Source organism: Manis pentadactyla, chromosome 9 (assembly GCF_030020395.1).
Source record: "Manis pentadactyla isolate mManPen7 chromosome 9, mManPen7.hap1, whole genome shotgun sequence".
Classification (NCBI taxonomy): Eukaryota; Metazoa; Chordata; class Mammalia; order Pholidota; family Manidae; genus Manis; species Manis pentadactyla.
In genome coordinates, this window is record NC_080027.1 from 116938182 (window position 1) to 116951352 (window position 13171).

The 13171-nt window shown below is 36.1% G+C and overlaps 1 protein-coding gene across 2 annotated transcripts in view; it reads right to left on the minus strand.

Annotated features, from left to right (window-relative positions):
• The window catches only part of INTS7 (integrator complex subunit 7), a 96601-nt gene that overhangs the window by 78613 nt on the left and 4817 nt on the right, over nucleotides 1–13171 (minus strand). For both annotated transcript variants that reach the window (XR_008999395.1, XM_057507995.1), the window contains exons 2-3: nucleotides 11015–11144; nucleotides 10077–10223 (exon numbers count right to left, since the gene is read on the minus strand). Coding sequence is in view for 1 of the 2 variants with exons in the window: in XM_057507995.1 (XP_057363978.1) it covers nucleotides 10077–10223; nucleotides 11015–11144 (277 nt within the window). In the remaining variant the exon portion in view is untranslated. The remainder of the gene's footprint in view (nucleotides 1–10076; nucleotides 10224–11014; nucleotides 11145–13171) is intronic.

Here is a 13171-nt window from a genome sequence, read left to right on the forward strand (position 1 = left end):
GCCTAGTAAACATAATATTCATCATGTAAGTGTAGATTAGTGATACCAAAACAAAAAAAACAAAAAATAAAAGGGCAGTTCCTGTGTGGTAACCTCCAATGAGTTCTACACAAGGGTATAAAGGGCATATAAAACTGTAGGCAAAGGGTCTGGTTGTGTTTATACAGAGGATCAAAGCCTAATTGGGCTACCCAGAAAATGAACTAAGATACGATATGAAAAAGAACTTCCAACATCAGCACTCTCTGGAAGACTCATGCCAGAAGATGATCATCAAAAAACCCCAACAAAGATCCACGCACTGCTACAGCTGTAGATGCACTCATCCCGCCAGTTCCCAGACTTGCCATGGGAATGAGGAAGGAGATATCTAAGCTGGCCTGTGCATACAGTAAAACAACAAATTTGACTGGATCTATACTGTTGGAACTCAACCAAGAATTAGGAGAAGTGCAAATTGTAGCCTTCCAAAATCTTACAACTACAGACTATTTACTGTTAAAAGAACATAAGGGATGTGAACATTCCCCAGGAATGGGTTTTAATTTGTCTGATTTCTCTCAGACTGTTCAAGTTCAGTTGGACAATATCTACCATATCATAGATAAGTTTTCACAAATGCCTAAGGTGCCTAACTGGTTTTCTTGGTTTCACTGGAGATGGCTGGTAATTACAGAAATGCTTTGGTTATGTAACTATACTCCTATTATGTTAATGTGTGTGTGCAATTTAAGTAGTAGCTTAAAACCTATACATGCTGAAGTTATTCTACAAGAAGATATGTCAAAGAAATAATCAATCTTCGTATGTTTTCTTCTGCCTGCTACTTCTATAGCTTTTATTCTTCCTTCCTAATTACAACCCTTAAAAAGAATTCGTGCCTCATATCAAATTTACCGAGTATCATAATTCTTCCAAGTGGTAAAGATACCTCAAGACAAATGGTGGGCATAGAAGCTACAGGGCATAAATATGCAAAGAAATAAAAAGCTAACCATTTCAAACAATAAGGCTTCTCTCTCACTTACCAACTTTACATTTCCCTGTATGGCCCTGGAAGATGACTGGTTAGCCAGAGACGGGTAAGATTCCTCAAGGGAGGAACAACCTAAGACAGGCACAGTCGCAGGGGGGTCATCAGGTGAGAAATTGGGGATCAACAGAGGTGAGGCTTAGAACCTTACCCCCCCTGTTCTGAGAGAAACCTTCTGCATACGTGGATGTGTTATTGCCCTTGTCTAGCTTGGATTAACACATAGTCTACAGGCACACACCTGATCATCTACATTTGCTCTCTTACAACACTAAACTATGTTTTCTACGTTTATTTTGTATCTACCTACCACTTCAGCATTTTATTAGAAAGAATAATAATAAAGAGAGAAATGTGGTATCCACATATAAATCAAGTATAAGAATCAAATGAGTATTCATATTTGAACTGATTGTTTATAGTTCATAATGCATGAGCAAAACCGGAAGTTTCTGTGATGGCTGCCCTTGTACTGTTCACTATGTAACTTATTCACTATGTAAGAATTTGTTCTCCATGTAAGAACTTGTTCGTTATGCCTCAGAAGATTGGAGACTGACGAAAATTAGGCTTGGGGTGGATTAATGATTGTGCATTGAGCATTGACTCCCCTATACAGAATTTTACTATTGTTAACAACCATTTGATCAATAAATATGAGAGATGCCCTCACACACACACAAAAAAAGTACTCACTTCCAATGGTAAAATAAATAAGTAACCGGGATGTAATGTATAGCATAAGGAATATAGTCAAGATATTGTAACAGCTTGGTATGGTGATAGCTGGTACCTAGAACTGTCATGTATATAAATGTTGAATCACTATGTTGTACACCTGAAACTAATGTAATGTAATACTGTGTGTCAACTACCCTTCAATAAAAAATAATTATCTACAAAAAAATAAAATAAAGTGATCTTTGTAAATAAATGGATCTTTTCTTTCTGGAAGCTGCCTAAAAATCTCTGGTTTTGATAGCAACAGTTCTTAATGGAAGAATTGAGGCAATGCTCAGCTGCCATGACTTGGAAAAAGGCAAGCAAGGAAAATGAACAGAATTGTCAAATATTAATCTGTAGTCTTTAAAAAATATTCAAATTATCTCTAAATTATTTATAAAATTCATTCTACCAGTTAAAATCTATCATTCCTCTTTTTGTTGTCTTCTGATCAAAAAATTATCAACAATTCAAACATTACAAAACCATATGGAAGAATCTCTTTTAATCCATAGTCCAATATCCCCTGCCCAAAATAATTATTGTTAACAGTATAAATTACTCTAGATTTTTTGAGCCTAAATGAACACATATCTGTATTAACTAGCTTGAAATATTTAAAATGAGTTAATAAAATAGATTATTACTTGACCGCTTGTTTTTTTTAACTTACGATCTATGTTACTACTTGTAGACTTCATTCTTTAAGTTAGACAATAACCAATAAGTAAGTTATTCCCATACTGATACATGAATTTCCCCCCAAATTTTCACTTCAATCATCTATATACCTATATTCACCAACTTTTAAACATGAAGCATATATTTTTGGGTAAACAGATGGCGGAGAAGGAAGGAAAGGCGGAAACCTCCTCAAACCAAGGAAGCAACTACAGCAAACACAACTAAACTGGAAATGACCTGAAGACTGTAGAACAGACCACCTATACCTAGTGAAGATGAGAAGACCACACAGAAAAGGGTTAAGTGGCAGAGCTGTGATGGAGCAGGACCCAAGTCCTTCCCCTGCCCCAGTTCACAGGCAGGAGGAAGAGGAGCAGAGTGGGGAGAGGATAGGTGCCCAGGAACTCTGCACACGTGGCCCTGGAAATCTGCTCTGGGAGCACAAGTCCACATTACATTGGGCTCTGGTGACTGGTGGGGCTGGACACCAGGGACAACTGAAACATTCTGGGAGGCTGAGACTCCAGCCACTTGAGGAGGACAGGCACGCTCTGCAGGTCCTGCTGACACCCAAAGCAGAGGCAGCAGTTTGAAAGACTTGCCGGGCAGTGGGAGGGGTGCCAAAGGGGCAAGGGTTGGACAGAGCTCCTGCAGAGAGCAGGAGAATGGGCAGGTGGACATACCTCCCCAACCCTCCTTTGGTCCAACAATCAGGCACTCTCAGGAGCTCCAGATGTTCCATATCCCTCACTGGAGGCTCAGCCCCAAGGGACTGTCAGCTCACTTAGCCCAGTAGCATCAGACTTGGCTTCTTGGCAGGCAGAGGGAGGCTCTCCCAGCTTTCTTGGCCCTGTCTTAGCCCACCTGGGGAGGTGCCTACAGAAGCCAGCTCCTTCCTCCCTTGAGGAGGCCAAGCAGGGTGCTGAAAGCCTCACCACCACCAGGGGGTACCCGTGAAATTCACTGCTGCAGCATGCTGGCCACCAATCAACTCACAGGGCCCCACCCTGTTCCAGAGCTGTGCAACCGCCCCGCTCTTCTTGCAGGGATCCCCGCCATTGCTGCACAGCAGGCAGAGGGCCACCCTGCACTTAACAGTCTCAGCAGAAGCCACTGCGCTGATCACAAAGGGCCAGCCGAGGCAAAATGCCAGCCACACTGGGCTGAGACCACTGCTAGCAGACAGAAAGGCAACCATGCTCACTGCCCAGCAACAGCAACTGGGGTTCCACTGCACAGGAGAACCAGGCACTGAACAGTAAAGAGTCTTGAACTTCTGGACACCACAGGACATCTTGTTCATAAAGTCATTATTCTCTAGACCAGGAAGCACAGCAGATCCACCTAATACAAAGGAAGAAACACAGAAACCCTAACAAAGTGAAGAGGCAAAGGAATTTGCTTCCAACAAAACTACAGGAAAAGACACCAGAAAGAGGACTAAATGAAACAGAGATTACCAACCTTCCTGATAAAGGTTTCGAAGGATAAGTCATAAATATGCTCACAGATCTGCATAAAAGTACTGAAGATTTCAGGAAGAACTTCAACAATGATATACAGGAGCAGAAAAAGAGCCACTCAGAGCTAAAGAATACAGTACTGAAATGAAGTATACAATGAAGGGAATGAATAACAGATTGCTGCAAGTAGAGGAGACAATGAGATGGAAATTAGAGAACAGGAACATGACGAAGCTGAGAAACAGAGAGTAAAATAATTTCTAGGAATGAAATGGTAAGAGCTGTGTGACCAATTCAAATGGAACAATATTTTAATAATAGGAGTACCAGAAGGAGCAGACAGACACAAAGGGATAAACAGTCTCTTTGAGGAAGTAATTCTCGAAAACTTCCCCAATTTGGGGAAGGAAATAGACACTTAGTGGAAGCACAGAGAGCCCTTACAAAAGGAACCCCAGGAAGATAACACCAAGACATATAATAATTAAAATGATAAAGATTAAGGATAAGAAGAGAGACAAAAGCTTACTTATAAAGGAAATCCCATCAGGCTATCAGCAGACTTCTCAGCAGAAACTTTACAGGCCAGAAGGGAGGGGCATGAAATATTTAATGTATTGAAAAGAAGGCCCTTCAACCAAGAATCCTCTACCCATCAAGATTATCATTCAAAATGAAGCAGAGATTAAACAATTCCCAGATAAACAAAGGCTCACAGAATTTAAAACCACTGAACCAGCACTACAGGAAATGTTAAAGTGACTGCTGTAGATTGAAGTGCTCCTAAGGCTAAATTGTTTTCACTAGTGAAAATAAACCCACAGTAAGGGCAGTAGACCAATTAACTACCAACCAAGCATGAAATTAAAACAAAACAAAAGTAGTAAAACCAACTATACACAAAATCAGTCAAGGAATACACAAAAAGTGCAGATTATGACACCTAATACATAAAGTATGGAGGAGAAAGAAGAAAAATGTAGTTTTAGATTGTGTTTGAACTAGAGCAATCATCACTTAATATAGACTGTTACATAGTCAGGAAGCTACCCTTGAACTTTATGGTAACTACAAACCTAAAGCCTATAATAGATACAGAAAAAATTAAAAAAGAGGGATCTAATTACAACACTAAAGAAAACCATCAAGTAACAAGAGAAGAGTATAAGAGAGGAAGAAAGCAACAGAGAGGAACTATAAAAACAACCAGAAAACAATAAAATGGCAATAAGTACATACTTATCAATAATTACCTTAAATGTAAATGGACTGAATGCAGCAATCAAAAGACAAAGAGTGGCAGAATGGATAAAAAAACAAGACCCATCTATATGTTGCCTATAAGAGATTCATTTCAGACCCAAAGACATACACAGACTAAAAGTGAAGGTATGGAAAAAGACATTTCATGCAAATAATAAGGAGAATAAAACAGGAGTAGTAGTACTTATATGAGACAAAATAGATTTCAAAACAGAGTGTAACAAGTGACAAAGAAGGATATTACATAATGATAAAGGGGTCAGTCCAACAAGAGGATATAACCATTATATTTATCTATTCAGCCAACATACTAGCCCCTAATTTGTAAAACAAATACTAAAAAACAGTATTAAAGGGAAAAATAGGTTGAAACACATTCATTTTAGGAGACTTTAACACACTGCTCACATCAATAGATCAACCAAACAGAAAATAAATAAGGAAACAGAGGCACTTATTTTAGGTACAATACATTATATAGGACAGACTTAACAGGTATCTACAGAACATTCCTCCCAAAAGCAGCAGGATACACATTTTTCTCAAGTGTACATGGAACATTCTCCAGAATAGATCACATACTAGGCAACAAAAAGAGCTCAAAAACTTAAAAAAGATTGAAATTGTATCAAGCAGCTTCTTAAACCACAATAGTATGAAACTAGAAATAAATTACACAAGGAAAACAAAAAAGCCTACAAACACATGAAGGCTAAACAACATGGTTCTAAATAATCAATGAACAAATTAAAACAATACATGGAGACAAAAATTCAACAGTACAAAATTTGTGGGACACTGCAAAAGTGGTACTAAAAGGGAAGTACATAGCAATACAGGCATACTTCAAGAAACAAGAACAATCGCAAGTAAATAGTCTAAACTCATAATTAAAGAAATGAGAAAAAGAACAAATGAAGCCTAAAGTTAGTAGAAGAGACATAATGAAGGTCAGAGCAGAAATAAATGTAACAGAGAAGAATAAAACAATAGAAAAAAAATCAATGAAACCAAGAGCTGGTTCTTTGAGAAAATAAACAAAATAGATAAACCCCTAAGCCAGACTTATCAATAAAAAAAGAGAGAGTAAACAAATAAACAAAATCAGAAACAGAGAAGGAATAGTAACAACAGATACCACAGAAATAAAAAGAATTATTAGAGAATACTATGAAAAACTATATGCCAATAAATTGGACAACCTAGAAGAAATGGATAACTTCCTAGAAAAACACAACCTTCCCAGACTGACACAGGAAGAAACAGAAAATCTGGACAGACCAATTACCAGCAATGAAATTGAACCAGTAATCAAAATACTCCCAACAAAAGAAAAGTCCAGTATCAAAGGGCTTCACAGCCGAAGTCAACCAAACATTTAAAGAAGAGCTAATCCCCATCATTCTTAAAGTATTCCAAAAAGAAGAGTGGAGAATACTTTCAAACTCATTCTATGAGGTCAACATCATTATAATACCAAAACCAGGCAAAGACACCACCCCCACAAAAAAAGAAAATTATAGAACAATATCCCTGATGAACATAGATGCAAAACAACAAAATACTAGCAAACTGAATTTAAAAATACACCACAACCAAGTGAGATTTATTTCAGAGATGCAAGGATGGAATAATATTCGTAAACCAACCAGGATCATATGCCACATTAACAAAAAGAATATCCAAAACCATATGACCATCTCAATAGATGATGAAAAAGCATTTGACAAAATTCAACATCCATTTGTGATTAAAACCCTCAATACAATGGGATACAGGATACGTACTTCAACATAATAAAAGCTGTATATGATAAACCCAAAGCTAACATAATACTTAATGGCAAAAAGCTGAAAGCTTTTTCTCTAAGATCAGAAAAAGACAAGGATGTCCACTCTCACCACTCTTATTCAGCAAAGTACTGGACATCCTAGCCATGGCAATCAGACAAGACAAAGAGATAAAAGGCATCCTAATTGGTAAGGAAGAGGTTAAACTGTCACTATTTGAGGATGATATGATATTATACACAGAAAATGCTAAAGATTCCACCAAAAACCTATTAGAATAACTGGATTCAGCAAAGTTGCAGGATACAAAATTAATACAAAGAAATCTGTTGCATACTAACAATGAACTAGCATAAAGAGAAATCAGGAAAACAATTCCATTTACAATTGTATCCAAAAGAATAAAATACCTAAGGATAAACCTAACCAAGGAGGTGAAAGACCTTTACTCTGAAAACTATAAGATACTCATGAGAGAAATTAAAGAAGACACCAATAAATGGAAATCTATCCCATGCTCCTGGATAGAAATAATATTGTCAAAATGGCCATCCTGCCCAAAGCAATTTACAGATTCAATGCAATCCCCATTAAAATACCAACAGCATTTTTCAATGAACTAGAACAAATAGTTCTAATATTCATATGGAACCACAAAAAACCCTGAAAAGCCAAAGCAATCTTAAGAAGAACAAAGCTGGAGGTATTATGCTCCCCGACTTCAATGTATACTACAAAGCTACAGTAATCAAAACAATTTGGTACTGGCACAAGAACGACCCATAGATCAATGGAAAAGAATAAAGAGCCCTGATATAAACCCACTCATACATGGTCAATTAATATACAATAAAGGAGCCGTGAACATACAATGGGAAAAAGACAGCCTCTTCAATACCTGGTGCTGGGAAAACTGGACAACTACATGCAAGAGAATGAAGCTGGATTATTGTCTAACTCCGTACACAAAAGTAAACTCCAAATGGATCAAAGACCTGAATGGAAGACATGAAACCATAAAACTCTTAGAAGAAAACATAGGCAAAATCTCTTGAACACAAGTATGAGTAACTTTTTCCTGGACACATCTCCTTAGGCAAGGGAAACAAAATAAAAAATGAACAAGTGGGCCTACATGAAACTAAAAAGCTTCTGTACAGCAAGGTTCACCATCAGCAGAACAAAAAGGCAACCTACAGTATGGGAGAATATATTCATAAACAATTCATCCAATAAGGGGTTAACATCAAAAATATATAAAGAACTCATGCACCTCAACACCAAAAAACAGATAACCCAATTAAAAAATGGGTAGAGGACCTCAACAGATATTTCTCCAAAGAAGAAATAGAAATGACCAACAGGCACATGAAAAGATGCTCCACATTACTAATCATCAGGGAAATACAAATCAAACCACAATAAAATATAACCTCATACCAGTTAGAATGGCCACTACCCAAAAGACAAGAAATAACAAGTGTTGGTGAGGATGTGGTGAAATGGGAACCCTCCTACACTACTGGTGGGAATGTAAATTGATACAGCTGCTGTGGAAAGCAATATGGAGGGTCCTCAAAAAACTAAAAACAGAAATGCCATTTGACGGAGTAATTCCACTTCTAGGAATTTACCTGAAGAAAACAAAAACCCTGATTTGAAAAGATATATTCACTCCTATGTTTACTGTTGTATTATTTACAATAGCCAAGATATGGAAGCAACCTAAGTGTCTATTAACAGATGAATGGATAAAGATGTGGTACCTTTACACAATGAATATTATTGAGCCATTAAAAAAAGAAATCCTGCCATTTGCCACAACATGGAATGGATATGGAGGGTATTAGGTTCAGGGAAATAAGCCAGGTGGAGAAAGAAAAATACCATATGATTTCACTTATTTGTGGAATATAACAAAGCAAAACAGATTGAGCAAAATAGCAGTAGACTCACAGACACTGAGAAGTGACTAGTGGTTACAATGTGGGAAGGGCTGAGATGGGTGGGTAGGGAGGGTGAGGGTGATAAATGGGCATAATATAAGCTAGTCACAGGGTGGGGGAGTATAGTAGTGCTGCATGGAGAATATAGTCAATGATTCTGTAACATCTTTCTATGGTGACAGATGGTAACCGCACTAGAGGGGGTTAGGATTTAATAATATGGGTAACTGTTGAACCACTGTGTTGTATATTTTGAAACCAATATAAGATTGTATATCAATGATACTTCAATTAAAAAAATTTTTTAATGATTCATACAAAAAATCCCTATAATTGAATTTGCTGAATCAAAGGGTAAGAACATCTTAAAATTATATTCTTTTATTAGTTTTTTAATGATAAAGTCGATTGACTGGCTTTAAAATATGACTGTTCACAATTACTCAAAAAAGGAATGACAAAAGCTCTCAGTTCTGAAGAAGAGGGAAAGGCAGTTTCTACTGTGAAAAAATGGAAACTCAGGAAGGAAATGACATCCTGTATTTCATCATTAACAAGAGAACTGGGCAGGGCAAGTCAGAAATGAGCTCTACTATTTAGGAAAGCGAATTTCAAAAATCCAAAAACTACACATATGATTCTACAGATGGCAGATCTTAAAAGAATATTCTTCAAGCTGGACATAAGGCTTACAGCATGGAACCCTAACAACATTTTAAAACATTTTTTAAATGCCAAGAAACAACAGTGGTTATATCTAGGGTTCTCCATAGAGTTCAAACATGAATTATCACTTACAAAAATGAGCATATAACCAAGGATGAACACAGAAAACTGACACTAAACAGTAAGAACAAGGTCAGGAAGGTAAAGTTCAAAATGAGGCTAAGCTATATTCAGAACCAAGTTAGCTGATCAGAACACTTACCTATTAAGAGAAATGTTTTAAACACAAGTTAGGCAATAAATTATAACCAACATAGTATCACAGAGGTAACTGAAAAGCATTAACAGATTGGGACGGTTACTATATTCTTGCATTGAGTTTTAGTTGAAAAAAATAAAAACAAGTTCTTAATATTCAAAATGAAAAAAATAAATGTATTGCCTTTTTGGGGTACATAACCACAACTCAAACAATCTGGTGGTGATTCATTATAGCAACAGAGTGTACCGGAGGGTGATGGCTCTTGCTACAGGATCATTACTATGAATCACAGAGAAAATTCTCTTCACAAATTCATCCACATTTAGAATCTTCTCCAAATGCTTCTCACTTTGTTGAGTAACTTTAAGAACACACAGCCTCAGGAAATTGTTTCTATAAAAAACAAGAGGTTAAATAAATTAGACCAGTTTATGAAAGTAATACTTAATCAGGAATCAAGGCAACAGCCCAATGTTTTCAATCTTATTATTATTTGCCTCATCAGTAAAAGAGCTCCACTCTATACTTTCAGTGAGTACCAAGCATAAGCAGTTGGCAATGCCTGCAGTCCTGCTGTAAGACACCAAAATGACACAAAGAGAAGTTCTGGAGCCGAACTAAATCTCCTTAATCGCGTTATAACCATAGCCAGGAGGTCAGATGGTCTTCCCCCTTTCTTGAGCTAATTCTACACATCTTTTCTCCTTCAAGTCTGATTTGGTGTGTGTATGAGCACACGAATGCATGAAGAATGGTGGAAAGAAGTGGGAGAGAAACTGGTGGGGGACAAAAAGAAATAGGTATTTATTACATTTTCAGGCATTTCACAGTAACATGTAATCTCATGTTATAAAATAAGCTACCAAATTACATTGGAAACTTCTTTAAACATTAATCTGTACGAAGCCAGATATTTCTAAAATATAAAACATTATATTAAGGTTGTCTTAATTTGATTTATTCTGTTCGTTAAAGAAGTAAGTACTCTGACTTACACTCTTCATTTCTGCTTAAAATGTCATTACATCTCACACCAAAAGAATTGTAAACTGCCATGTGCACCCACTAAAATGGTAACTAACCATGTGGAAGTCCTAAAAGGCAAAAAGAATAAAGACTAGAATATATAACAAAGAAGAATGAACAAAACACTTTATGACACTGAGGATTTTAAAAAGACTTACCCAACTCTGAAAACATCAGCTAACTTTAGGAATGCAGAATTGATGAGAATAGGGAATGGATACTTCTGAAAGAGCCTGGGAAAGCGAACCACTGCTTCACACTGTTCACCAAGTTTGCCAGATCTTAGACCTATGAAAAGCATAAAAACAGAGTAACAGCTTACATATTTGTTAGTATAGTTAAGGAGAAAATAGCAAATACTAACACATTATTGTACAGTAAAATTATCACAGTAAAATGACTGTATTGCACAGTAAAATTATCTGTGCAATACAGTGACAATCATTCTTAACAATTAGGTAAAATACAATTGTAACTCATTACTTTTATTAAAAGTAAAAATGGCATATAAAATCGTAATTTAGTAAATTGCCACTTTTAGATATAAAATAATGAAACAGAAACTGTTTTTTTTTTTTAAGGTTAAGTCGATCAATATTCAGGGCCATAAAATAAATCTTAACAAATTTAAAAGGATGGGAATCATATTATGGGTGTTGTCTGACCATAATCAATTAAGTTAGAAATCAATGAGAAAATATCCAGACAATTTCCAAATATTTGGAAATTAACACAATTATAAAAAAACTCATGGGTGAGAGAATAAATCAGAAGGAAAATTAGAAAAATATCTTGAACTAAATGAAAATGAAAGCACAATCTGTGGGATGCAGCTTGCTAACTTAATTCTTCAAGAAACTAGAAATTTAATTTAACATTAAATGCACATTGTATTAGGAAAGAAAGTTCTCAAATCAATGATCTAACATCCAATGATCATTTCACAATGGTTTACTTAGTGTGGAAAGGATACTCTTTTAAACGAATGGTGTTCTGGAACAACTGGACAGCCATAAGCAAAAAAAAAGAGAAAGAACCTCAATCCTTAATTTGCACCATATACAAAAATGAACTCAAAATGAACCACAGACCTAAACAGTTAAAATTATAGATCATATAAAAGAAAATATAAAGTCTTTATGAGCTTGTGTTAAGCAAATAATTCTTAGATGAACCACAAAAAGCACAAACCACAACTAAAAAATGATAAAATGAACTCCATCAAAATTAAAAACTTCTGCTCTTCAGAAGTTGAGAGAATGGAAAGACAAGCCAAATACTGGAAGAAAATATTTACAGAACACTTATCTGAAGAAGGACTCCATCCATACTTCTTATACCTCAACAATAAGACAACCTGGTTTTTTTAATGGGCAAGATTTTAAGAGAAATCTCATCGAAGAGGACATACAGATGGCAAATACATGATGGCTCCATGTTGCTAGTCATTAGGGAAGTGTAACTTAAAAACCACAGTAAGATACCACTACCCATCAACTAGAATGGCCAAAGATTTTAAGACTGACAATACCAAGTGCTGATGAAGACATGGAGCAATGATAACTCTCATACATCACTCGTGGGAATGCAAAATTGTACAGTTTTTTGGGAAACAGTTTGGCCATTTCTCATAAAGGCAAATATATACTTACTATTCACTCAGCAATCTACTTCTAAATATTTATCCAAAGGAACTGAAAACTTCTGTCTATACAAAGATCTAAATGCAAATGTTCCAGCAGCTTTATTTGTAAGAGCCCCAAACTGGAAACAACCCAAAAGTCCACCAACTGGTGAACTGGTGAATAAATAAATTGTGGTGTATGTGTAACAATGGACTGCTGCTCACCAACAAACAGGAACCAATTATTGATACATGCAACAATCTGGGTGGATCTCAAAATCTTTAAAGTCAGACCCAAAAGACTGTAATACTACAGGGCTCCTTTTTTGAGACATTCTGGAAAAGGCAAAACAACAGAAAACAGATTAGCGGTTGCCAGGAGCTGGAGAGAGGGGATTGACGGCAAAAGGGAGTGGGGAAAGTTTTTGGGGTGAGGGAAATGTTCCGTCTAGACTCTGGTAGTAATTTCATGACTGCATACATTTGGTGACTTTTATTATATACAAATTAGATCTCAATATATCTGATTTAAAAAAAAGAAAATTAATTCTTCCCATTCAATCCTTTAAAAAGAAACTCATTAAGAATGAATTATATTGATATGGAATTAATATTATCAGTTTCAAATATTTCTTTTAGTATTTTACTATTCACAAAATACTGATTATCTGTGCAAGAGTAAGTGCTCTAG